Source organism: Garra rufa, chromosome 5, assembly GCF_049309525.1.
Source record: "Garra rufa chromosome 5, GarRuf1.0, whole genome shotgun sequence".
NCBI lineage: Eukaryota > Metazoa > Chordata > Actinopteri > Cypriniformes > Cyprinidae > Garra > Garra rufa.
Genome location: NC_133365.1, coordinates 56,968,233 through 56,994,772, shown reverse-complemented (window position 1 = coordinate 56,994,772; position 26,540 = coordinate 56,968,233). Strand labels below are relative to the sequence as shown.

Genomic DNA, 26,540 nt, shown 5'->3' with positions numbered 1-26,540 from the left:
AGAAGCTCAAATGGACTGAAAAGTAACTAGGGAGGAAAAAAAGACTTTAAAGACCAGAAATTAAAGTAAGTATTCAAAATGCATTTAACTGTAATTAAGGGGGTTGTAGGTCTTTTATTTACCCTGGTGAAATCCTTGAGTGGTTTAGTGTTATGTATTGTGTTGAGCTGATCAGACAGACATCAGTGATCTTCCTGTTCTTGAGGTTGATGAGCGTCTGCTGCCTCCTGCTGCTCACTGAGAGTCCTGCATCAGTCTGCTCTCATCAAGAGGATCATTCAATCTGCTGTCGCTTCTGTTTCTGGAGCAGGAATGATTGCGGTTGTTCTAAAAGCCTACTTCTACATAAAAGTATGAATAAAATCAAGTGCTAGTGTTTTGACAGCATCACAGCGAAACATGGCAGCGCCTGATGATATGATTAAACTGGCGTAAGAGGATTGTTGGGGTGTTGATCACACACATATGCCCTTGACGGACATCAGCACATTCTCACTGTTTAGAGCTGATCCACATACAGGAGAGAAGCTGATACGGTCTCTTCTAGAACAGATTTATCAGTAACTAGTTGCAGTTCTAATGTGTTTCTGCATCTGATCTCAGCCTCATGGTTCTGAAAATAAAACGGTTTCATGGCAAATCTCATATTTTCTGATCCCGTTCCTCATCCCTATCAAGGCAAAAACATAGTATGCTGATTTATAAACCATTTTCTGGTGGTAAACATGAGAAAGATAAATGAAGGTGCTGTATTGTAAACACAAACGTGTGTTGATGCTGTTCTCCGACTCGTCGTCTGCTTCATAAACAGATCAAGACAAGTTCAAAGTGATTAGTGATTTTTCAGAACTAAACATTAAGAGGAAAAATGACCTGAAACAGTGGAAATTAAGCCAAAGCGTTTACTAAATTCTGCTTCAGATTTGAGTCTGTTGAGACTGCAAAAAAATGATTTTCTTATGTAGTATTTTTGTCTTGTTTCCTAGTATAAATATCTGAAAATGATTGAATCAAGATGAATTTACTTTACAAGTTAAACAACTTAAGATATTAAGTTTTGTTTTCTAAAAAAAAGAAAAGAAAAAAACTCAAAATAATCCTAATTCAAAAGCTGAACAAGATTTTTTTTCTTACCCCATTGGCAGATGCAAACACTTACAAAATTTTGGTAACTTTTTTTAGAAAACAAGACGTAATATCTTAAGTCGTTTTTTGCTTGTAAAGTAAATGAATCTTGATTCAAAAATGTTTAGATATTTATAATAGAAAACAAGACAAAAATACTAAGAAAATCATTTTTTGCAGTGTCCCAAAACTCCCAAAATGCATTCTAGTCATTTTGCCATGGTCAAAGAGGTTGCAGGCCTAATTTACCCTGGAATAAAATCACTACAATAACCTTCGTGTTTTATTTCATGTGTTATTCTACTGTTCTGCAGCTGTTTATATGTTTATTCAACTAAAACACTTCAGAAAGTCAAAATCAAAAACACAAATGAACTCAGTAAATCTGAGTTAAATTTCATCTTCCAGAATCTTTCTTTAATGCAGACATCAGCCCCTTTTGAATGACACCAACTGAGTTATTCCAAGAGAACATGACAGTCGTGTGTGTGTGTGTATATATGTGTGTGTGTGTGTGTATATATGTGTGTGTGTGTGTGTGTGTGTGTGTGTGTGTGTGTGTGTGTGAGTGTGTGTGTGTGTGTGTGTGTGTGAGTGTGTGTGTGTGTGAGTGTGTGTGTGTGTGTGTGTGTGAGTGAGTGTGTGTGTGATGTACAAATGTTCAACTGCAGCATGAGTCCATGTGTCATATTTCAGCTCTATCATTCTAAACACATCTGTAATATTGCAGAAGAGTCTCTCAGACATCAACCGGCATGTTCTGTGTGTTTGATGATCTTCCCGCTGTGGTGTACTCAGGACACCAGCGTTTTATGAGTTTTAATCTGACGTCTTCTTATGAAATAAATGCGTTGAATCTTCAGTCCATAAAGCCAGCGAAGCAGCACAAAGCCCAATCTAGCGCACAGAAGCTAAAACAGAGCTTTCCCCACACGAGCCTCATCCGGCCAGCCGCTGCGTCACCACCTCGCGGTACATGATGGAGATGTAGATGAAGAGGAGCAGGATGACGAAGAAGTCGTCCATGAAGCCCAGCAGCCCCACCACTCCTTCGGGGATGAAGTCCAGCGGCGAGGCCAGGTACGTGAGCGCGCCCACCAGACACAGCAGGATCCGGATGCGGAACATCCAGAAGAGGCCGCCGACGGAGAACATCTCTCTGAACGCGTGCCGCAGCAGCGTCGGGACGTCCCGCAGACGGTCCAGCAGCTTCAGGAGTCAAACACAAACATCTTTAACATCTACTCTCAGCTAAGATCTAGTGTTCTCATGAACGGACAGTCAGGGATTTACAGCTGTACTGTTTCACAGAACTAAAACACAAAACAACTGCTTTTGATTAGAATTACAGCTTTAGTTTGTTCTATATAGCCAGTAGAAAGAGCAGTGTGCTGATGTTTATACTTGCGTCTGACCTCAATGAAGTGAACAGAATGAACTGGAGATGATTTCCAGTCTCCTATTTGTTTTTAACTACTGCATAAGAGCAGCCAGAGACAACTCTTCTGGAAATTTAGCTTGACAAGACATTTTAAACTCCCCAAACAAACTCAAAAACAAATGTCGTTTTGGCTTGATTTTGTCTGAAATGGCGCCACACCGGTTAACTCTTTAATTCACTTGAAGTCCATCACTCAAGCTTCATTTCCCAGCACAGGGGCGTAGGTTTGAAGCTGGCATTGGTGGCGATGTAACAGCAGACAACAGACATTTAATTGTTTAATTTAAAATTGCTGCCAAAGACAATTTAGTAGTCGCTGGTTATTGGTAGAGACATGTCATTGGCATCACCACTAAATTATACACCCTTGAAAATCATAACTGATGTTTTTAAAAAAACCTGGCAACACATCCCTTAAGGAAAATAAACAAACAAACTATGGTTACCAGAAATTAAGCAAGCTTTTGGTACACTATAGTTTAACCATTGTATTTGTAGTAAAACTGTGGTTATACAAAAAAACATGATTGCTACACTTTTACTATAATAAGAAAGTTCATTTTTATAAGAGATTTGTATTTGTGTTGCTGTCTTCACTGCCTTATGGACCGAATCAAACGATTGGCGATGCGTGATCCAATTGCAGCGCTACAAACAGAATATCAATACTTCCATTACAAAGATAACCAACACTAATATTAATATGACGAGCTGCATGAGATGAAAACACTGTATTATGATAGAGTTATAGCTTAAAGGAGTAGTTAAATTTCAGTACTCACCCGCTTGTCTATTGTCTGTTGTCTATCACCCCTTTATTGTTACAAGCGCTTTATAAATAAAATAAAGGTGACTTGACTTGACATCCAAGATGTCCATGTCTTTCTTTCTTCAGTCGTAAAGAAATGGTGTTTTTTGAGGAAAACATTTCAGGATTGTTCTCCATATAGTGGACTTCTATGGAGCCCTGAGTTTGAACTTCCAAAATGCAGTTTAAATGCAGCTTCAAAGAGCTCTAAACGATCCCAGCCGAGGAAGAAGAGTCTTATCTAGCAAAACGATTGGTTATTTTCTTAAAACATTTAAACTTATATACTTTGTAATCTTAAACGCTCGTCTTGCCGAACTAGACAAGACGAGCATTTGAGGTTAAAAAGTATTTAAATTGTAATTTTTTTTAAAAATAACACATCGTTTTGCTAGATAAGACCCTTCTTTCCTCGGCTGGAATCATTTAGAGCTCTTTGAAACTGCATTTTGGAAGTTCAAACTCGGGGCACCATAGAAGTCCACTTTATGGAGAGAAATCCTGAAATGTTTTACTCAAAAAACAGAATTTCCTTACGACTGAAGAAAGAAAGACATGAACATCTTGGATGACAAGGGGGTGAGTACATGATCTGTCAGTTTTTGTTCTGGAAGTGAACTACTCCTTCAATTTACTATATTTGAAAGAGTTTGGCCACTGCAGTTCAGTTGGTGACAGTTCAAGAGGAAATCATCTAGTCATCTCATACCAATGTTCAATTTATTAGCATACATGGTATATTTGAGACATTATTGTTGTATGTGATTGTATTAGTCTACATAGAGTGACAGTCCCTAGCGTTCCCTACTAAATTCTACGCCCTTGCCCCAGCGTTAACTGATTGTGAAGCAAAGGGTTTCATCAGCCTGTGAAATTGTTCCAAACCTATGCTGCCCTCCAAAGGCAAAGAGCAGTAACTACGCATTTGGTCAAATTGAGTTAAGGCTTAAAAAAAGGACTTTGTAACAATTGTTTTGTCTTGTGGCGAAGTCTGCTGGTTCAATTGTGTCCCGTTTCAGAGAAATGAGAGTTTCAACATGTTTGACCAGCTGGCGTAAAAACTTCAAAGGCATTTTTCTCTGTTTCAGTGTTGCCGTAGTTACTGCACTTTGCCTGTGGAGGGCAGTATGCATTTCTTAAGATATTTTGAAGAATGTTTGCAACCAAATAGTGATGGTCATAGTATGGGAAAAAAACCACATAAGGGTAACAATTGTCATTTTGGCTGAACTATTCTTTTTAAAAAAAGGTTTTCTAAGACAAAGCTTGGCCCGGATTCATACTCACAGAGCGCGGTTGTCCGGAGAAGCGGCGGTTGTAGTCGTTGATGTCGTTGAGGATCAGCGCGGGTTCCACCTGTCCGTCTTGTGTCTGAGCGCTGCGCCCGGTGTCTTGGAAAAGCGGGAAAAGCAGGGTCACCTGACAAAGCAATAAAGGTCAATAGTCAACAAACACATACAGACGTATTCATCGTGTGGTTAGTTGTGATCATTTAAGCTACAGAGTGCAGAAGTGTGACAAACAAGTGCTCACGACTTTAGTATTGCTAGACAGGATGAGCATCAGCTCATGAAAGATTTCAGTGTGGACGTTTACCATCTGTCTACAGATGGGGCAGTTGATGGCTCCGAGCCACGTCCCGTAACGCCAGTACGCGATGATGCACGGCCCTTTGATAAAAAACAACAAGACAGAAACGATTATAGATCAGCAGATACGCTCACGTTCAACTGCTCCGTCTGAGATCAGCCTCACCGCAGAACAGATGACCGCAGTTGGTCTCTACGGGCAGAACGGCCTGCTGCAGACACACGGGACACGACATGTCTGAGTAATACTGATGCCTGGGCTCCGACGACGACCCCTGATGAACACATGATCATGTTTAGAACATGTGACGTACAACATGCCATAGTTGCATTTAGCAGATTACAGCCGGACGAGAATATAGTCACATTTTGAAGCGGTAAATAAACATTCACAAAGCTGTGATTCGTGTTACAGTATATACTGCTCAGCGTGAGTCAAGACATATTGATTTCTATGGGGCTTTATACAAAACAGACTGTTTCAAAGCAGCTTCACAGTAATAAACAGGAAAATAACAGCGTTAATGTTGTAAAGGTTATCCATAAAAACAAACTTTACAGAAGACAATTCAGTTCAATGTTGATTTAATTCAGTTAGATCAGCTACTTGGACAACAATTCTGTGAAATGGAAACATAGGAGTATATTTCTTTCTTTTTTTGCATTCTGAATAATAAATAAATATTCCCTACTACAGATGTAACAATTCACTCTCAACTCATGATGTGATTTCACGATTAGAGTTGCAAAGGGCTGGAAAATTTCTGGAAAATTTCAGAAAGATTCCAAATAAATCCTGGAAATGTTCTAAAATTTACCAGACATTTTTGCAACCTTATTCACAATACAACTTCTCACTTTCCTTCTTCTTTTTTTTTTTTTTTTTTGAGATTTAGGACAAATTATGAAAAGGTGTATTATTTCTCAGTCAAAATGCTGCAAAGGACATTTTAAAACCAAGCCCAAATCAAATAAATAATTAATAAACAAACTAAGGTTTTTCCTGGGCTCTTTCCTTTTAAAATTAGAACTGCATTTTAATCACAATCTAAACATGCAGCATGAGCGGTTTCTGACTGAAATTAAATCATATAATTTAAAAAATATGAAGTGAAATCAGAATGATCTAACTTTGTGAAATTATGCCGCATAGTATGAAACATATCTGAACGAAACACAAACAGCAGACTTGAATCGTCACATATTTTTAATGATTCACATCCTTACTAACCAACGTTAACGATATTTAATGTATTTAGTTCATCCTAAACAGTAAATCATTGACAGGACTACTACTATGAATATTAATTAAGACTTTTGGCATTACATTACATCATATACAAAGAAACAGTCAGTTAAACACTGTGATTTAAACATGTAATAAAAATAAATAAAACTACTATTTGAAACCTGTGTCATCACTGCAAAAAATGCTTTTCTAGCTTAGATTTTTTTTGTCTTGTTTCCAGCCAAAATATCTAAAAATTCTTAAATCAAGAAGGATTTTCTAGATGAGTAAAAATCATTTTCTTGTTTTCAGAAAAAAAAACAAGTCAAAATGAAGTGAGTTTTTGATTAGAACAAGCTAAATAATCTGCCAAAGGGGTAAGCAAAAAAATATTATTTCAAACAGACAAAACAAGATTATTTTGCTTACCCCATTGGCAGATTATTTTGCTTGTTTTAAGCAAAAATGCACTTAATTTTGACTTGTTTTTTCTGAATACAAGACAATAATTTTTACTCGTCTAGAAAATGCTTCTTGATTTAAGAATTTTTAGATATTTTGGCTGGAAACAAGACAAAAATCTAAGCTAGAAAAGCATTTTTTGCAGAGATGAAGCTCATGTAAATAGTCCATAACAATGTCAATGTTGTAAAATTCATCAGTTCAGCTGTAAGCACTGTAAATGTACTGTATGTAAGTATAGAGTTGCATGTACTAAATCCAACTTGAAATATATCCCTGTGTATTTGTGACGTAACAAACAATCAAGCAGTTGAGATCTGCTATAGAATATATACAGTGAACATGTTTTACAGCAGTCGTATATCTAACTTCACCTGCTACTTTTACCATCTGACAGACAGCAGACAGGAGGCAGACGATTGGACGAGGGGCAGAGGGGGCGGATCCACAGCTCAGATTCAAACCTGAATCATATGAGACTGAACCTGATCCTAGATCAGCGCTGAGGGATATTTTTACACGTGGCTCGAGCTCATCACACAAATATAGACCGTAAGCGGGAGCTTAAATAAACAGCAGGATTATGGAGCGCAGCTGCTCTTCTCATTCAGTGCTGAGATAAGGCTAGCGTTCACAAACCTGCTCTGATTGAAGCTGTTCTCTGACCACACGCACATGCTCCTGGTTCTCCGGGTGAATCCTCTGCTGCTCATTCCTGAAACCAGATCAGAATGCATTGTGTGTTATTATATGTTTATATAGTGTGGGGTCAGAGGTCAGCGTCGGGTCTCACCTGCAGAGCAGCGTCGCCAGACCCAGTAGAAAGGTGACGCTGAGCACCAGCACCAACAGCACCGGGTCACTCACTCCTTCAATCAGAGAGTCCTCATCTGGAACCATAGAGCTGGGGTCCACACACGCGTCTGCTTCCATTACACCTGCTCATATCCTCCACTCGCTCCTCTGATGACCTAACAACACCAACACACACCTATTCACACCTGCATTCATCAAAGACACACTCAACTCATCAGAACTACTAGAAGACATTTGTAATATTTAAAAAAAAAAATGCTGTTTTGAGCTTTCTGTTCATCTGCAAATCCTGAAAAATAAAATGTATCACGATTTCCAGAAGCACAGCTGTTTTCAACATAGATAATAATCAGAAATGTTTGTTGAGGAGCGAATTAGAATATTAGGATGATTTCTGAAGGATCATGTGACACTGAAGACTGCAGAAATGATGATGAAAATTCAGCTTTGATCACAGAAATCATTTACAGTTTAACAGATGTTCACATAGAAAACAGCTGTTTTACATTGTAATACATTCCACAATACCACTGCTTTAAACTCATACGTATCTCTAAAGTACATGAGAATAACATTACATTTAAATGTCGGATCAGCTGAGATTAAAGGAGTAGTTCACTTTCAGAACAAAATGTACAGATAATGTACTCACCCCCTTGTCACCCAAGATGTTCATGTCTTTCTTTCTTCAGTCGTAAAAAGAAATGCTGTTTTTTGAGGAAAACATTTCAGGATTTCTCTCCATATAGTGGACTTCTATGGTGTCCAGAGTTTGAACTTCCAAAATGCAGTTTAAATGCAGCTTCAGATAGCTCTAAACGATCCCAGCTGAGGAATAAAGGGTCTTATCTAGCGAAATCTAGGTTATTTTCTAAAAACATTTACAACTTATATACTTTTTAACCTCAAATGCTCCTCTTGTCTAGCTCGGTATATAAGTAAATGTTTTTAGAAAATAACCTAGATTTCGCTAGATAAGACCCTTTATTCCTCAGCTGGGATTGTTTAGAGCTATCTGAAGCTGCATTTAAACTGCATTTTGGAAGTTCAAACTCTGGACACCATAGAAGTCCACTATATGGAGAACAATCCTGAAATGTTTTCCTCAAAAAACATAATTTCTTCACGACTTTAGAAAGAAAGACATGAACATCTTGGATGACAAGGGGGTGAGTACATTATCTGTACATTTTTGTTCTGAAAGTGAACTACTCCTGTAATAACATCTCCCATCTGACAGTCTATGAGAATCACATCCTGTATGAAGACGACTGTCATTATAATAATTATAGCATTATATTTGCACATCTGATGATCTGTTAGACGTCTGTCACGCGGGTGCTGATCTATAAGAATCATATCATTTAAACGTCTGATTATGTATGAGAATAAATAGATTATATGAAAACAAACCCACAACAGTGATTCACAGGAAACAGCTGCAGACACACACATCAAACACACACATGATGTCAGTGGCTTCCGTTCAAACACTTACATAAGAAGAACACACCACCGTTTTCAAGCCTCAAACATACTTTCGTAAAGATAATTATTTAGTGTTTGTTTGTGTTTGCGTTGAGTTAGATCCGCATTCTTCTTCTTGGTCTTTTTCTTCGGCGGTTAATGTGAGGATTACTTCAGTAGCGCCCCCTTCTGCTCCGGAGAGTGGAACAAACAAAAGAAATTGTATAATTTCTGAGGAAAAGCGAGAGAATAACCTTATCACCCTATCAACATTTTCTCGCGTATTCATCATATCTTATAAAATCCTGTTCGTTTTTTTTAACGAACAAACGTCCGCATTCCTCTAGCGTCACCGGGTTAAAAGCGGCGCCTGTCTCATATCACCAAATCTTATTTGCGCGTTTTTTTTACCATACTAATTTGAACATATTATAATGTTGTTTCTCCGTTTTAAATCCATCTTTTACCAAAGCGATTTTTTTACTGTGAGATTTTCCGTCAGGCATTAGGTGTCCCCAGCCTGCAGGGTGGCAGCCGAAGGACCCCGTGTGTCTGTTGGACTGGGGAGAAAAAATCCTCAGAGCGGAGCCGCTGATGTGTGTCTGTCATCGCCGGTTTTTTCGTCAAAATCAGCTTCTCCCCGCTCTAATTCGACAGGATTTCGTTCGTTACCGAACACTGATCGCACCGTGAGCGGCGGAAGCTCCGTTTCACTCGTTTATTTACGTTCAATCGGAGATTCGCGCGATCAAACAAACAGCGGCATTTCAGTCCGAATCCGATCCGAATCGAACATGAGCACACTGGAGACTCTGGATCGAGTGGAGTTGTGTGAAAGTCTCCTGACATGGGTGAGTTCAGTTGGTCTCTATGTTCCGGTGTGAATGTTGTGATCGTGTTGTGAATGTGAATTCAGCGGCTCGCCTTGGCTTCTCTGGAACGGGTTTATCGTTAAAATCTCACGAACAGCGACTTCCACCGACTTCCCATGTTCTTATATGTGTGTGTTTCATGGTATTCTTAGAATTGCCTTGGACTACAGTGTAAATATGACACGAGAAAGTTTTGCTCTTTCAGTAGTAAATGTCAGAGTATCTGATGTCATCAGTGTAACTTACTCTGATACTGAGACAGTGTTTATAATCAGTGTATTAATGATCCCTGTATTTAGAACCACATAAACACTGTCACTTTAAGACTAGTGCTAGTCTGACCAAACTAAGTTTTTATGTAACTGACTGACTCAAGTTTCTCCTTCAAGACTGGTGTTAATCTTATTAAATCATGTACACAAAGAGTCTGATTTAAATTTATAAAGTTTACTTTAAATTTGAAAGGCTGACTGATTAACATTTGACTATCTAGCTGGTCGGACTAGTTCTTAACATGCTAGCTATGTTTATGCAACTGTCCCCTGAACAAACTGAGATAACTGACTTGTAAGATGAGCAGTGATTTAATGTTGAGTAAATCTACAGTCACTGAGTGTCTTCATTCATTAAATGATTCAGCTTTGTTTAGATTAGAAAATAAAGTGCAGTGGAATGACTTCACATCAATTGATTATGAGATAACTGAGTGTCTCAGTTAGGGATATCTGAGCTCCTATTGATCACGTGATTGTGTTTATATATGTGTTTGTTTGTTTGTGCTGTTGTAATGAATGCTGATGAATCAGTGCTGTTCTTTCTATTCATTATCTGAGACCGGCTCCCGGACAGACCGGTTTTAGGGTGTTGGGCCTGTAATCCAGACCTGGTCAAAATCCACAATGAGTGACTGTTGTATGAAAGTGTCAGTTTATTACAAGGTAGTAGTTCGCTCCGGTGTCTGTCCCGATCAGCATTACCGGCTCTTAATCGGATTGTTTTATATCTGACACATGCAGACATGAGCATGGATGGCCGTCACACCGCGACCAGATCAATCCCAGCATCCTCTGAGCGCCTGTGTCTGACACGTGCCGCCGCTTTGAGTTATAAAAGAAATACAATTAAACAAAACAGAGGATATTGTGCAATATTTTCGTCCTGTGTTTTGGATTGAAGAACAAACAGAAGATCAGAAGTGTGAGAAGAGAAGATGTGAGAGACAGCACATGTGTTTATATAATTAATATAATGCTGATATCTGGAGATATCTCATGTGCCGGTTTAATATAAAGTGCACACGTACACTCATTTAGTCTATGCTTTCAGTACAGTAAGAGTGTTTGAATGTTTTTGAGGTTAAGCTCAAATGGAAAGCGTCTCTGTCTGATAGAAATATCCTAATTTTTCTGCAATGTGTGAAATTCTTCTCTAGTGTTTGTCGTGGAACATAAACCTCATAAAACACTCGTGAAATGATGAGTGAAGCGCTGTGTGTTGATCCGGATCAGTTAGTTTGTTGATCAGGGCTTGTGTCAGTGTTGATGGTGTAGATCTAAACATGTGATTATCAGAGAGGTTATTGATCACCTGTGAGAAACACTGATGTGAGACTCAACTGAGCTTTAATGGAATGTATGGCAGTTTAAAGGAACACTCCACTTTTTTTGGAAATAGGCTCATTCTCCAACTCGAGTTAATAAGTTGAGTTTTACCGTTTTGAAATCCATTCAGCCGTTCTCCTGTTCTGGCAATATCACTTTTAGCATAGCTTAGCATTGATCATTGAATCCTATTAGACCATTAGCATCATGTTCAAAAATGACCAACGAGTTTCCATATTTGTCCTATTTAAAACTTGACTCTTCTGTAGTTATATCGTGTACTAAGACCGGCGGAAAATGTAAAGATGCGATTTTCTAGGCCGATAAGATTAGGAACTACACTCCCATTCCGGCGTAATAGTCAAGGAAGTTTTCTGCCGTAATATGACCGAAGCAGGCGCAGTAATGTCACGCAGCGCCTGAAATTAGTTCCCAGATAGGGAACTTCCAACGAGGAGTGCTCCCTGATCATGCTGGTCACGTTGTGCTGCGATGTGCTGCGTGATATTACTACGCTCCTGCAGCCATATTACGGCAGCAAACTTCCTTGACTATTACGCCGGAATGGGAGTGTAGTATCGGCCTAGAAAATCGCATCTTTACATTTTCCGCCGGTCTTAGTACACGATATAACTACAGAAGAGTCAAGTTTTAAACAGGACAAATATGGAAACTCGTTGGTCATTTTTGAACGCAATGCTATTGGTCTGATAGGATTCAATGATCTATGCTAAGCTATGCTAAAAGTGATATCGCCGGAACAGGAGAACGGCTGAATGGATTTCAAAACGGTAAAACTCAACTTATAAACTCGGGGGGAGTTGGAGAATGAGCCTATTTCCAAAAAAAGTGGAGTGTTCCTTTAATTGGTGTCAGCAGACTAGAGAATCATCAGTACTGTTTTCCACAGTTTTAATGATTCAATTTAATTCCCATGTTCTTCCATTTATGTTATGTTTTAATGATAATAAAGTCTAAATCAAATGCATTAATCAAAGCAGTCTCATCCGTGTCAGAGATGTGAGTTGAGTGCAGTGTAGTGATGAATGTGGTAGATGTTCAGTTCAGTCTTGAGTGTGTCTGCTGTCGCCTGCGGTCGCTGAGGTTAAACACTGCAGACTGTGTTAGATTGGACAAAAAGGAAGCTGCACGGTGATTTACTGCTGAATTCAGTCCACTTCACCAGTGAACAAAGTTATTTGAGTTATGCTCACTTCCTATGAGTTTCATCTGAAAAAGTCACATTACTGCAGACTAAGGCCGCAGACAGGAGGCTGGACTGAATGTAAGGAAGCAGAAGTGAAATGGATTCATGTGAGTCTCTGAAAGGTTTGCAGCCATTTCTCCAGATGTGAAGCGTCTCACGCCCAAAGACACGCTGACGTCTCACATTCCTCACATAGCTGCTATCGGACGCCTCAAATCGCAGCCGACACGTCACCGCGAACCCAGCTGACTCTCGTCTTCCTGTTTACACTCACAGCTGTGTGCATCTTCAAACCTCTATCTGTTTGTCTCTCTCTGTGTGATTCAGCAGCAGGGCGCAGCAGCTGTTTTTCCAGCTCTGTGTTTTCTAAGGCGTGTGTTTCCTGTGGGCGGGACTTCCTGTCCTGATCCTGAGTTTAGTGTGACGCTGTGATGTTAGTGATGAAATCTGCAGCACAATAGAGGTTTGTGTTGACGCTGAGCTCCAGCGTGGAGTCGGATTGTGTTTTGATTTTTGTCCAGAGCTTCTGAATGCAAAAACCCTTTCCAGTGTGGAAACTTGAGAGAAAGCTGAATGTCCAGGAACTGAGAGCTGTTAATGCAGATTACAGTGTCATTGCATAAGCAGAAGTGAACAAACCCTCTGTGTGTGTGTGTGTGTGTGTGTGTGTGTGTGTGTGTGTGTGTGTGTGTGTGTGTGTGTGTGTGTGTGTGTGTGTGTGTGTGTGTGTGTGTGTGTGTGTGTGTGTGTGTGTGTGTGTGTGTGTGTCTGTGTGTGTGTGTGTGTGTGTGTGTGTGTGTGTGTGTGTGTGTGTGTGTGTCTGTGTCTGTGTCTGTGTCTGTGTGTGTGTGTGTGTGTGTGTGTGTGTGTGTGTGTGTGTGTGTGTGTGTGTCTGTGTGTGTGTGTGTGTGTGTGTGTGTGTGTGTGTGTGTGTGTGTGTGTGTCTGTGTCTGTGTCTGTGTCTGTGTCTGTGTGTGTGTGTGTGTGTGTGTGTGTGTGTGTGTGTGTGTGTGTGTGTCTGTGTCTGTGTGTGTGTGTGTGTGTGTGTGTGTGTGTGTGTCTGTGTCTGTGTGTGTGTGTGTGTGTGTGTGTCTGTGTCTGTGTGTGTGTGTGTGTGTGTGTGTGTGTCTGTGTCTGTGTGTGTGTGTGTGTGTGTGTGTGTCTGTGTCTGTGTGTGTGTGTGTGTGTGTGTCTGTGTCTGTGTGTGTGTGTGTGTGTGTGTGTGTGTCTGTGTGTGTGTGTCTGTGTGTGTGTGTGTGTGTGTGTCTGTGTCTGTGTGTGTGTGTGTGTGTGTGTGTGTCTGTGTGTGTGTGTGTGTGTGTGTGTGTGTGTGTGTGTCTGTGTGTGTGTGTGTGTGTGTGTCTGTGTCTGTGTGTGTGTGTGTGTGTGTGTGTGTGTCTGTGTGTGTGTGTCTGTGTGTGTGTGTGTGTGTGTGTGTGTGTGTGTGTGTGTGTGTGTGTGTGTGTGTGTCTGTGTGTGTGTGTGTGTGTCTGTGTGTGTGTGTGTGTGTGTGTGTGTGTGTGTCTGTGTGTGTGTGTGTGTGTGTGTCTGTGTCTGTGTGTGTCTGTGTGTGTGTGTGTGTGTGTGTCTGTGTGTGTGTGTGTGTGTGTGTCTGTGTGTGTGTGTGTGTGTGTGTCTGTGTGTGTGTGTCTGTGTGTGTGTGTGTGTGTGTGTGTGTGTGTGTGTGTGTGTGTGTCTGTGTCTGTGTGTGTGTGTGTGTGTGTGTGTGTCTGTGTGTGTGTGTCTGTGTGTGTGTGTGTGTGTGTGTGTGTGTGTGTGTGTGTGTGTGTGTGTGTGTGTGTGTGTGTGTGTGTCTGTGTGTGTGTGTGTGTGTCTGTGTGTGTGTGTGTGTGTGTGTGTGTGTGTGTCTGTGTGTGTGTGTGTGTGTGTGTCTGTGTCTGTGTGTGTCTGTGTGTGTGTGTGTGTGTGTGTCTGTGTGTGTGTGTGTGTGTGTGTGTGTCTGTGTGTGTGTGTGTGTGTGTCTGTGTGTGTGTGTGTGTGTGTGTGTGTGTGTGTGTGTGTGTGTGTGTGTGTGTGTGTGTGTGTGTGTGTGTGTGTGTGTGTGTGTCTGTGTGTGTGTGTGTGTGTGTGTGTGTGTGTGTGTGTCTGTGTGTGTGTGTGTGTGTGTGTCTGTGTCTGTGTGTGTGTGTGTGTGTGTGTGTGTGTCTGTGTGTGTGTGTCTGTGTGTGTGTGTGTGTGTGTGTGTGTCTGTGTCTGTGTGTGTGTGTGTGTGTGTGTGTGTCTGTGTCTGTGTGTGTGTGTGTGTGTGTGTCTGTGTCTGTGTGTGTGTGTGTGTGTGTGTGTGTGTGTGTGAGAGAGAGACAGACACGCTTGAGTTTCCTAACTCCACATGTGACGTCTAAAATTAAAGTGTTGGTTCGTGTAATAACAGATCCACTGTAGAATATAAACACAGATGAAGCTCAGCGTTCTCATCCTCATGTCCTCGTGTGTTTATCTGTTGTGTTCAGATCCAGACGTTCGGTGTGGAGGCGCCGTGTTCAGCGGTGGATGAGATGACCAGCGGAGAGGCAATGGCACAAGTCCTGCAGAAAATGTATGTGAAGCACACACAACAGATCACAATTTGATTCTTATATATATTCAGTGTCACATGATCCTTCAGAAATCATTCTAATATTCTGATTTGTTATCAATGTTGGAAACAGTTGTGCTGCTTAATATTTTTTGGAACCTGTGATACTTCTTTCAGGATTCTTTGATGAATAAAAAGTTAAAAAGAACAGCATTTATTTAAGATAGAAATCTTTTCTAACAATATACACTACTGTTCAAAAGTTTGGGGTCAGTGAATACTCATTTTTTTGAAAGAAAATAATACTTTTATTCAGCAGGAATGTGTTAAATTAATAAAAAGTGATAGCAAAGGCTTATATTGTTAGAAAAGATTTATATTTTGAATAAATGCTGTTCTTTTTAACTTTTTATTCATCAAAGAATACTGTAAAAAGTAGCACAGGTTCCAAAAAAATATTAAGCAGCACAACTGTTTCCAACACCGATAATAAATCAGTATATTAGAATGATTTCTGAAGAATCATGTGACACTGAACATTTACATATATTTCATTGTAAATTAAAACAGAAGCCATTATTTTATAACATTTTGCAGTAGTATTGTTTTTTTCTGTATTTTTAAGCAAATAAATGCAGTCTTAATGAGCATAAGAGACTTCTTTAAAAAAGTCTTACTGATCCCCAAACTTTTGATCGGCAGAATATATATATATGTATGTGTCACAAATATGATTATTTTTTCTGGAAATATGATGCCAAAATTTTAGATTATTTCAATTTTTTGAAATTTCAGCAATTACATGTAAAAGAAAGTCACGTTGTTTTAAAGCAGCTTGACAGCAATTAACAGGAAAATAACAGTGTTAATGTTGTGAAATCCATCAGTTGTGAAACAAACTATTTCAGCTGTAAGCAGCTCTACAGGAAACAACAGTCATTACTCAGATCAAGTTCTGTTCGTTGATCTGATGTCAGTGCAGTCAATCATTAGCATTACTGAATATATAAAACACTGCATAGCATTCACTGTATGAAATAAACACATATCAGTTCTTAATAAATCTACAAGAGCTGTGAGGGACTTTCTCTTTGTCATTTGTTTGATGAACATTATTGACGCAGAGACTGCTGTCACTTTAAGACCCGAATGTACAATAATATACTGCACTGGAAAGGTTTAAAATCGCTTCATAGTTCAAACTGACTGGACTTAAGAAACACTTGAGTGCAGCTGCAATAGAGACATGTATGAGGTGATAGACAGATGTGTCATCACTAACATGATAATCAGCTGATTGACGGTTATTTCTTGATGTGTGATCCTCTCTCTGTTTCTCTCGCAGTGATGCCATGTATTTCACGGACGCTTGGATCAGTCGTATTAAACCTGATGTTGGAGACAACTGGAGGTTAAAGGTATTCATCTGCTCTCAGTCACAGCTGTGTTCAGTTCATGCATCTTACACCTCTTTCATTTTTTTTTTTTTTTTTTCAGATCAGCAATTTAAAGAAAATATTAAAAGGTATTCTGGATTACAACCATGAGGTGAGACGCATCTGTCTGTGTGATACTGACATGTGACACGTTTATGTTGTTATATGTAATAGTTCTCTTGAATTGACCCTTTATCTCTCTGTGTGCTGTCATTGCTCCTCTGTCCATCTGTCTGTGGTTCTGCAGGTGTTGGGGCAGCAGATCAATGATTTCACTCTTCCAGACGTCAATCTCATCGCAGAACATTCAGATGCAGCTGAACTGGGCCGAATGTTGCAGCTCATCCTGGGCTGCGCTGTCAACTGCGAACAGAAACAAGGTGTGTGTCTCGTGTGTGTCTCGTGTGTGTGTGTGTGTGTGTGTGTGTGTGTGTGTGTGTGTGTGTGTGTGTGTGTGTGTGTGTGTGTGTGTGTGTGTGTGTGTGTGTGTGTGTGTGTGTGTGTGTGTGTGTGTGTGTGTGTCTCGTGTGTGTGTGTCTCTGTGTGTCTCGTGTGTGTGTGTGTGTGTTTTTAAGGATGCAGACAGACAGATTTAGGCAGCTAAAGATGCACAGAAACATTAGACAAACATTAGTCCTAAGAGATTAGATCAGATTGAAGTAGTTGTCAGATGATGTCTGTTTTAACTGTGCATTAAAATCCTGTCACCTTAAAGTTGTCCAGTATGTCATGTGTTTGATTCACAATTAAAACACACATATTCAGCTGATAACTACCAGTTTTATTCTTTTATTTATATGGGGTCGGTTGCAAAAGTGGTTTGCCACAACTAGTATCAGTGGGACTTTAGTTGTTATATTCAGTCATTGAAGGGAAAGTCTGGTCTATTATGGCTGTTCACTGATGGTGACGTTGTATTATGATCTTGTTTCCAGAATATATCCAGACCATCATGATGATGGAGGAGTCGGTGCAGCATGTGGTCATGACGGCCATCCAGGAGGTGTGTCCGCGTGTGTCACGGATGTGTGTGTGTGTCTGTGTGTGTTATAGACTGGTGTTAATGTGTCCTGTTGTTCCCACAGCTGATGAGTAAAGAGACGCCCGTGTCCACAGGAAACGACTCGTACGCCGATCTGGACCGACAGGTACCATCCGCTTTATAACTGTTTCTGAGAAATCTGCAGCACAGTTATTGACATAATAAATAACAAATGCATGATTAGATTTGTGTGACGTGTTTTTCTCTTGCTCTCGATCAGTTGAAGAAGACGGTGGAGGAGCTGAACGACGCTATGGCCACTAAAGAGGAGATCGCTCAGAGATGTCACGAGCTGGACATGCAGGTACAGATGTGTTTCTCTGCGCCTCGTGTCACGTACTTCAGTCCCATCGCGTGTCTGATCTGCATCTCGCAGCTGAACGTCACTAATCGGGACGCCTGAATCGGTGTAGTTTTGTTAGCAGAGGTTTGGTCACTAAACGATGCGTGGACGGTCAACACGGTAAAGCGTCACCTTTTCATTGATTCTCTCCTTTTTAATCGATACGTTTCTCTAATGTGTGTGTAGTGTAGTATTGAAGTGAATGTAACAGGCTTCAGTGTTGATTTAGCGAATGCTAACTGCTAGTGAGGTGTTTCTGTGTGCTGTTGTCGATGTGGTAACCTCTCCTCCTCTGCCTTGCTTTCGAAGGCCTACCTCGTCCAAGAGGAGAGAGATAGACTGAGGTTAGAATGTATTGATCTAGAAGAGAGGGTAAATGTCTTTCTTTTCTTCTGCTCTCACCCTTTGCTGTTTTTACGCACAGAATTTGCTGTCTGCTTGATAACATCCCTAATTAGTGTGCAGGGCCTTTAACTGTGTGTGTGTGTGTGTGTGTGTGTGTGTGTGTGTGTGTGTGTGTGTGTGTGTGTGTGTGTGTGTGTGTGTGTGTGTGTGTGTGTGCCAGGATTATTATTGTAATGGAAAACTCAAAACAAGTGAAAGTTGTAGCAGATGCAATAGGAATGAAAACTACATAGAACTTGCAACGACCTTTATAAGACGTTCATTTTCAGTCAATGCTGGTTCACGTAAACAGGAAGAGGCCGTCTGACACATTTTTTTAATGTTACTATAACAAAAGAGTGGCGTGTTTGGTTTAATGTGAGCACTAAATGGTTTCGTTTCAATGAAACAATAAACCACAATCATTTTGTTGATACACTTGAGTGTGACACAGTTTCCTGATGAAGTGTCGTGTAGAGAACATTACTTCTGCGTGATTAGTTGCACTGTTTAGTAAGATAAATTGATGAAATGGATAGGACTAACCCTAACCCTAACAATTAAAAAAAAACAAATTCACATTAAAGTGAACAAAAATTGCATTTTATATTTACAGTTTGTATTGCATATGAAAACTATAATAACCCTGGCTTGTGGGTGTGGTTGAGTGTGTGTGTGTTATATTGTGTGTGTGTGTGTGTGTGTGTGTGTGTGTGTGTGTGTGTGTGTGTGTCTGTCTGTGTGTGTGTCTGTCTGTGTGTGTGTGTGTGTGTGTGTGTGTGTGTGTGTGTGTGTGTGTGTGTGTGTGTGTGTGTGTGTGTGTGTGTGTGTGTTCAGTGGCATCATCCCGTAGTCTAATCCTCACTCCTCCCTGTGTGACACGGCCCTATGGTTTCCATGGCAACAGCAGACGCCACCATGGGCCAATCAGCTGACTGTAGCGCTTGACATCTGTACACATGGATAGATCCATCCTGCAGCAAAACTACCCAGAGTTCAGTGCGCAGGAGCGTCTTCATGACTCGTGTCCGTCTGAACATGCGACCGCAGCTTCGCTTGAGTGTAGAGTGTGTTTGTGTGTCAAACCACCGCATGATGCACCTATAACCAAATGACTGATTTGTTATTGATTATATACGTATGAGTTTAATACATACATCTGTACGTCTGCTTAAGGCATATAGGCCCATGTAGAGAAAGTCTAATTAATTAAACTCATTTCACTTACTACCAAGTGAATATAGTTCACCCTAAAATGAAAATGTGCTCACTCTCAGTTTATCCAAGATGTAGATGAGTTTGTTTCTTCATCAGATTTGTATAAATGTGTGATTCCATCACTGTCTCACCAATGGATGTTAATGGGTGCCGTCAGAATGAGAGTCCAAACAGCTGATAAAAACAATCCACAAGTAATCCACACCCCTCCAGTCCATCAGTTCACATCTTGACAAGACAAAAGCTCAAACAAATCCAGCGTTTTTAATTAAAAGTCCATAATCCATAATAACACTGACTTCCTCCAGTGAAAAAGTCCATCTCCTGTTGTCTCGCACATCCAGCCACATATTTGTTTAGAGCTGTTTTGGATTTGTTTGAGCTTTTGTCTTGTCAAGATGTTAACTGGTGGACTGGAGTGGTGTGGATTATTGTGATGTTTTTATCAGCTGTTTGGACTCTCATTCTGACGGCACCCATTCACTGCAGAGACAGTATTGATTCAAGGCAGTTTTCAGTAATAAACACTGATTCAGAAACGTTTGGTGAGAAGCAGCACATCCACCATCATCAGTGCTGACACTAACACACACACAGACGCAGGTTAACCTCTCACTAACTCTCTGTCCGTCTGTGCTGAAGGTGGCAGCTCTCCAGGAAGAGAAGAGCAGTCTGCTGGCCGAAAACCAGGTGCTGATGGAGCGGCTCAACCAGTCGGACTCCATCGAGGATCTGAACAGCCCGGCGGGACGCAGACACCTGCAGCTTCAGACACAGCTGGAGCAGCTGCAGGAGGAGACCTTCAGGTGAGAAGCACAGAGTTCAGGAATTACCACACTGAGGGTAGATCTGAGATAACGCACTAGTAAAATCATTGTAACGCATGGACTCCAGTAGGTTATTGCTTACTGATAGCAACAAGAACATGAGTAAACACTAGGGATGCACCGAATGTTTGGCAACCGAAATTATTTGGCCAAGAAAAGCTAAAAGGCTGAATAAATTATACCAAACTATGAGGTGACGTGATCAAATAGAGGCGTGCACTAATGCAGCAAACGTGTGTTCAGTGTGGAAGCATTTAAAACAAGCAAAAAAGTGAAAGACGCTAAACTCATTCCGAGCAGCGACAGCGAGAGACTGTTTAGAAGCGCATCGCATGTCTTCATGAGAAGAGAAAGGTTACTGTATGATGACTGAAATCATCCATTAGTCAATCAACTCCAGAGCGTTCTGTTGTCTAATACACCAGACACCAATTGTGTTTATTCTGACAGCAGCTCCTTAGCCAGGGTTCAAAGACCAAAGATGACAATCATTCACAAATCTGCTGCTGCCAGCAAACACTAGGACTGAGCTCTTCTTGCGGGTTTACCACTAAATAAAAGTCGACATTCAGAAATGTTAGTATTGGCATTTTACTGTTGTTCTGGAAAAAAAAAAAAGTAAGACAAAAATAATCCAACAGCTCTATTAATACATTTATTCTAACATTGTACTTTGCTCAGCAAGGCTGCATTTTTTTTTGTACATTAAAAACACATGCCTGATTCAAGAAGGGGCTCTTACAAATGGCCAAAGAATGTTACTTTACTAACTTATTCATTTTAAGTTAAATTGTGCTTTGTTAATAGGCTGTAATGTCTACTAGAATTGTTTTTTTCAAAAGCAAGACAAAACTGTAAAAAGCAAATATTGGCTATTTAATTCATGCAATGGTGAAATAAATTGCCAAAATACATGGGGAAAAAACGTGTTCGGTATTTGGCCAAGATTTTTCATTTTGGTGCATCCCAAGTAAACACACCAGCGATTAAAATGTGGTTCTCATAATGCATTTAATTAGAGTAAGTGTAGGACTATAGCAGTAAGTAAAGCGATTCGTCTGATAATGCGCTGCTGATCTGTATTCAGTATCTGGTGTGAATGATCACAGAGACAGAACTGAATCACTGCTTTAATCCAGTAAAGTCTTTCTCTGGTTGGTGTCTGGTGTAGCGAGCGATCGGAGGGTTAGCTGCGGTCCGTCTGCTTGAACTCTGGGAGACTATCGATCGCTCTCTCGGTTTGCCGCAGGCTGTTTGTTCACCAGCTTTGAAGATTAAAAGCCTGTAAACTCTAATCAAACGCGCCGTTTCATTGTTAATAAAGCAGTGCATTATTGATTGAGCGGGCTTATGGGTCTGATGTGAGATCTCAGACATTAGAGCCGTTAAATACTAATGTGAATCTCAGAAACACAGCTGTGGAGCGCTGGAGATCTGGACTGGTAACGAGGCCCGTTGAGATCATCTGATCACAGGTGTTTGATCTGATCGCAGGTATCTGACTGTGATAATTGTGCAGGTTCAATTCATAAAGCATTTTGTCATTCCGATTAGTTAGGTTTGCTTTTAACAAATTTTCCTGTGTGGTATGTGTTGTGACAGGCCTGCTGATAAATGTCAGATTATGGCTTCAAACCCCAGAAGAGCCGAAGGATCATAGTGTTGTTGATCAGGAAATACAAAATCTTTGTTCATAATGTTTAGAAATGAGAGGTTTGCCATTGACCCCGTTGTCTGGGTCTCAGGTGTCATGTTCTCGCTCATGCTGGCGGCGCTTCAGTCCTGTTGTTGTGCTGATGATAATGTGAGGTCGGCTCTCGTAATGACTGTCCTGTGTCGTGTGTAATAACAGGACGAGCGTTCTGGACGAGTCTCAGTTGAGCTGGCGGTATCGCTCTCTGCCGTCTCGGCTGGCGTTCACGCTGCCCCAGTGGAGGTACGGATATCACGGCACCCTCTCACTGGGGCGTCGCCTCAATAACGGGCGCACGGGGGATTCGGGACGCACTCGGGCACTGGTTGTACACCTCGTCTAAAACCGTACTTCACCACGTTAATTCTGTCACACTGTGAATGAATCAGAGATCAGATCACCGTTATCAGCACCGCTCTCACCGAACCTGTGAATCTGTCATTATAGCACTGGAATCACAGCAGCTGCACGTCTGATTGAACACTGTCTTAAATCTCCATCTGATGAAAGTTGATTAAGATGAAGGACCATTTCCATAAATGAGATCAAAAATCGAATTCTCATTCTTTTAATGCAATGCAAAACCGCAACAAAAAGTGTGTTGTACAATATTTACACTCCTGCTCCAAAGTTTGGCATTGCACTGCAAAAAATGCTTTTCTAGCTTAGATTTTTTGTCTTGTTTCCAACCAAAATATCTAAAAATTCTTAAATCAGTGACGAGTAAAAATGATTTTCTTATTTTCAGAAAAAACAAGTCAAAATTAAGTTTTTGCATAGAACAAGCAAAATAATCTGTCAATGGGGTAAGCAAAAAAATCTAATTTCAAACAGAAAGCAAGATTATTTTTCTTACCCCATTGGCAGATTATGTTGCTTGTTTCAAGTAAAAACACACTTCATTTTGACTTGTTTTTTTTCTGAAAACAAGACAATAATTTTCACTAGTCTAAAAAATCCTTCCTGATTTAAGAATTTTTAGATATTTTGGCTGGAAACAAGACAAAAAAATCAAAGGTAGAAAAGCATTTTTTGCAGTGTTGTAAGATTTTTAATGCTTTTTAAAGGAGACTTTTCTGCTCATGAAGGCTGTTTATTTGATTAAAAATACAGAAAAAACTGAAATATTGTCATATGTTAATGCACTTTAAAATAGTGATTTTCTATTTTAATATACTTTAAAATATAATTTATTCCTGTGATGCAAAGCTGAATTTTCAGCATCATTACTTTAGTCTTCAGTGTCACATGATCCAGAAATCGTTCTAATATACTGATTTATTATCAGTGTTGGAAGACTGTGAGACTTTTTTTTAGGATTCTTTGATAAATAAAACATTAAAAAGAACAGCATTTGTTTAAAATAGAAAACACTTGTAACAATAAACACCTTGTTCAAAGTTTGGGGTCATTCATTTTTTTCTTTCTCTCTCTCTTTGAAAGAAATTAATACTGTTATTCCAGCAAGGATGGGTTAAATTGATAAAAAGTGATAGTAAAGACTTATATTGTTAGAAAAGATTTATATTTTGAATAAATGCTGTTCTTTTTAACTTTTTATTGATCAAAGAATCTTGAAAAAAGTATCACAGGTTCCAAAAAAATATTAAGCAGCACAACTGTTTCCAACACCGATAATAAAAGTAATACATCAGTATATTAGAATGATTTCTGAAGAACAGCTGATGAAAATTCAGCTTTGCATCACATAAATAAATTATATTTGAAAGTATATTTAAAAATAAAAACAACTTATTAAATTGCAATAATATTTCATAATATAATTTTTTTCCCTGTATTTTTTGATCAAATCAATAAAACTTTGATGAGCATAAGAGAGTTTTTTTTTTTAATTATTACATATCTTACTAATCCCAAACTTTTGTGTACATGTTGTGAATGTACTAATTGGAGAATCATCTGGCTGTATTGCAGTAATGAGATTGTGTTTTAACATTTTAAGATGCTTTATTTTTTGTCCCAGTGTCTGATGTTCATTTAGTTTCAATTCTGTTCTGAAAATATTAGAGAGATTTATTATGCTCATATGACATGACTGACGGTGAGTTTCGTGTGTGTGTCAGATTGGAGGCGGCTAAAGACGATTACCGCATCCGCTGTGAGGAGCTGGAGAAGGAGCTGATGGAGGTCAGAGGTCAGAATGAGGAGCTGACATCTCTGGCTGAGGAGGCGCAGTCGCTCAAAGACGAGATGGACGTGTTGAGGTGAGACACGCACCTGAGATCACAGAGTACAGCGCTGAGGATGAGTTACGAACACCTGTGTGTGTGTGTGTGTGTGTGTGTGTGTGTGTGTGTGTGTGTGTGTGTGTGTGTGTGTGTGTGTGTGTGTGTGTGTGTGTGTGTGTGTGTGTGTGTGTGTGTGTGTGTGTGTTTCAGACACTCGTCTGATAAAGTGTCCAAGCTGGAGGCTCAGGTGGAGGCGTATAAGAAGAAGCTGGAGGATCTGGGCGATCTGAGACGGCAGGTGAAGCTGCTGGAGGAGAAGAACACCAGCTACATGCAGAACACCGTCACGCTGGAGGAAGATCTGCGCAAGGCTAACGCTGCTCGAGGACAGCTGGAGACCTACAAGAGACAGGTGACAACTCCTGCTCATTTGATGAGAAATAAACACGGATGACCTGTTCTTCCATGACTAACACCACACACAGAGGCACCATTAGTCACTAACTGACAATAAAACATGTTGATGGAAAAAGACATGACTAAAATATAGATTAAAAAATAAAACTCTCTTTATCCAGAATCAAGCAAGAAAGCATGTTTATTTATATTGCACTTTTCCAAACACGTTCATGCAGTTCAAAGTGTTTTACAGGCAAGAAGAAATCAAATACAAAAACAAGAATATGCATCAAATACGAAATAGAAATAAATTAAATAAAAATAAACAAATAAAAAAAAAAAAAAAATATATATATATATATATATATATATATATATATATATAAGATAAAATACAACATTACAGGAAGGCCAGACTGGGAAAAAGTGTGTTTTTAGTTCAGGTTTAAAGCTATTAGTACTCTCAGCACATCTTATGTCCTCTGAAGGTTGTTCCAGAGACAAGGAGCGTAACGGCTAAAGGCAGCATCACCACATGTTTTTGTTCTACTATGAAAAGATTTCAAAGAGTCCTTCTGGGTTCAAGCATTTTGAAAGGATTGTCTGGAGCAAGTCCATGCAATGCCTTATGAACTAATAAGAGATTTTTAAAATCAAGATGAAAACAGCTAACTAGTGTAATGACTTTAATGCAGATGTAATGTAATCTCTCTTTTTGGCTTTTGTCAATATTCTAACAGCAGTATTTTGTATTAATTGTAGTTGATTGAATGTATTTTTTGGTAGACCTGAAAGGAGGGCATTATAATAGTGAAGCCTGCTAGTTATAAATGCATGCCTTCATTTTTCTGTATTATAAAAGGTCTCTATATTTTCTTAAACAATAAGAGGAAAAAAACTATCTAGTGCTTGCGGTTGCCAGTATATCACGATTTCAAATCCCTCAGTCAGAGCTTCTCTCTTAAAAGGATTTAAATTTTATTTTCCCAATCTGGCAACCAGTCACATTCACTCTTACACTGTGAAAACACGGACATTTAAGTTGGAGTTTAGCGATCTCCATTGAGATTTTCTGCTCAGTTGAAGGTGTAAAACAGCCGGTCTGTGTTCATTCACACGGCTGTTTGCGCATAAATCTGTCATCAAACCTTCTCACTGACCAAAACTAATACATCTCACCTGTTTTGTTTGTGATCGAGGCTAAATGAATGCATTTACGCTCCTCTTTGCCACAATACAAAGCCTTTTGTTGATGTTTTAATAGAAAGACATGAATATATTTTAATATCAGGATGTCAGTGTTTTATTTTTTGACAGAAGCTTTTAAATTTGACCAGTTTTCATAATGTTAAGGATGTTAGAATGTGTGTGTGAGTTGAAATTTTCTTGATTTGTGCTTATAAATGTGAGCTAAATAATTGTGATTTTCAGTTTAACCATTAAGCAGCATGACTAACATGTAACTGAGTTTAAATTGACTAAAACTAGACTAATATTCCCAGACTTTGAGTCAACTAAAACATGAATAAATATGTTTGAACACATGACGAACACACTGAGCTGCATTCAGATCTCAGGCTGATGTTTGTCTTATTAGAGACACTTGATCACACTGATATTAAACACAGGTCTGAGAACAGTAACCGCTGTCATGTGATCAGTCTGAGCATGTTCTCCTTTACACCGGCTGATCGACTGTGTTTTGCTGTGTTTTCAGGTGGTGGAGCTTCAGAACAAGCTCTCGGAGGAGTCCAAGAAAGCCGATAAGATGGAGTTTGAGTATAAACGAGTCAAGGAGAAAGTCGACTCTCTTCAGAAAGAGAAAGATGTAAGAAAACGGCTCGATTTAATCACGAG

At 39.7% G+C, this 26,540-nt stretch overlaps 2 protein-coding genes across 2 annotated transcripts in view; one reads left to right on the top strand and one right to left on the bottom strand.

Moving 5' to 3' along the window:
• Positions 1 to 1,531: 1,531 nt before the first annotated feature.
• Positions 1,532 to 9,052, bottom strand: rnf170 (ring finger protein 170). Its single transcript, XM_073841183.1, has 7 exons — positions 8,968 to 9,052; positions 7,447 to 7,624; positions 7,293 to 7,368; positions 5,130 to 5,238; positions 4,971 to 5,044; positions 4,662 to 4,793; positions 1,532 to 2,334 (listed from the first exon to the last, which is right to left on the bottom strand). Exons 2-7 carry the CDS (start codon positions 7,584 to 7,586, stop codon positions 2,065 to 2,067), a joined length of 801 nt encoding a protein of 266 aa, XP_073697284.1. The 5' UTR covers positions 7,587 to 7,624; positions 8,968 to 9,052; the 3' UTR covers positions 1,532 to 2,064.
• A 438-nt stretch (positions 9,053 to 9,490) lies between these two features.
• hook3 (hook microtubule-tethering protein 3) overlaps positions 9,491 to 26,540 on the top strand; it is a 23,420-nt gene continuing 6,370 nt past the window's right edge. The window contains exons 1-13 of the mRNA XM_073840178.1: positions 9,491 to 9,787; positions 15,088 to 15,173; positions 16,498 to 16,570; positions 16,650 to 16,700; positions 16,836 to 16,968; positions 17,524 to 17,591; positions 17,674 to 17,736; positions 17,851 to 17,934; positions 18,283 to 18,345; positions 20,218 to 20,381; positions 24,180 to 24,320; positions 24,495 to 24,696; positions 26,401 to 26,532. Coding sequence (XP_073696279.1) covers positions 9,731 to 9,787; positions 15,088 to 15,173; positions 16,498 to 16,570; positions 16,650 to 16,700; positions 16,836 to 16,968; positions 17,524 to 17,591; positions 17,674 to 17,736; positions 17,851 to 17,934; positions 18,283 to 18,345; positions 20,218 to 20,381; positions 24,180 to 24,320; positions 24,495 to 24,696; positions 26,401 to 26,532 — 1,317 coding nt within the window. The 5' untranslated portion in view covers positions 9,491 to 9,730. The remainder of the gene's footprint in view (positions 9,788 to 15,087; positions 15,174 to 16,497; positions 16,571 to 16,649; positions 16,701 to 16,835; positions 16,969 to 17,523; positions 17,592 to 17,673; positions 17,737 to 17,850; positions 17,935 to 18,282; positions 18,346 to 20,217; positions 20,382 to 24,179; positions 24,321 to 24,494; positions 24,697 to 26,400; positions 26,533 to 26,540) is intronic.

Coding starts and splice junctions, on each gene's coding strand:
- rnf170 (XM_073841183.1), bottom strand. CDS start 7,586: ATGGAAGCAGACGCGTGTGTGGACCCCAGCTCTATGGTTCCAGATGAG. Junction 7,369..7,446: donor CTGGCGACGCTGCTCTGCAG/GTGAGACCCGAC, acceptor ATCTGGTTTCAG/GAATGAGCAGCAGAGGATTC. Junction 4,794..4,970: donor GCCCCATCTGTAGACAGATG/GTAAACGTCCAC, acceptor TTGCTTTGTCAG/GTGACCCTGCTTTTCCCGCT.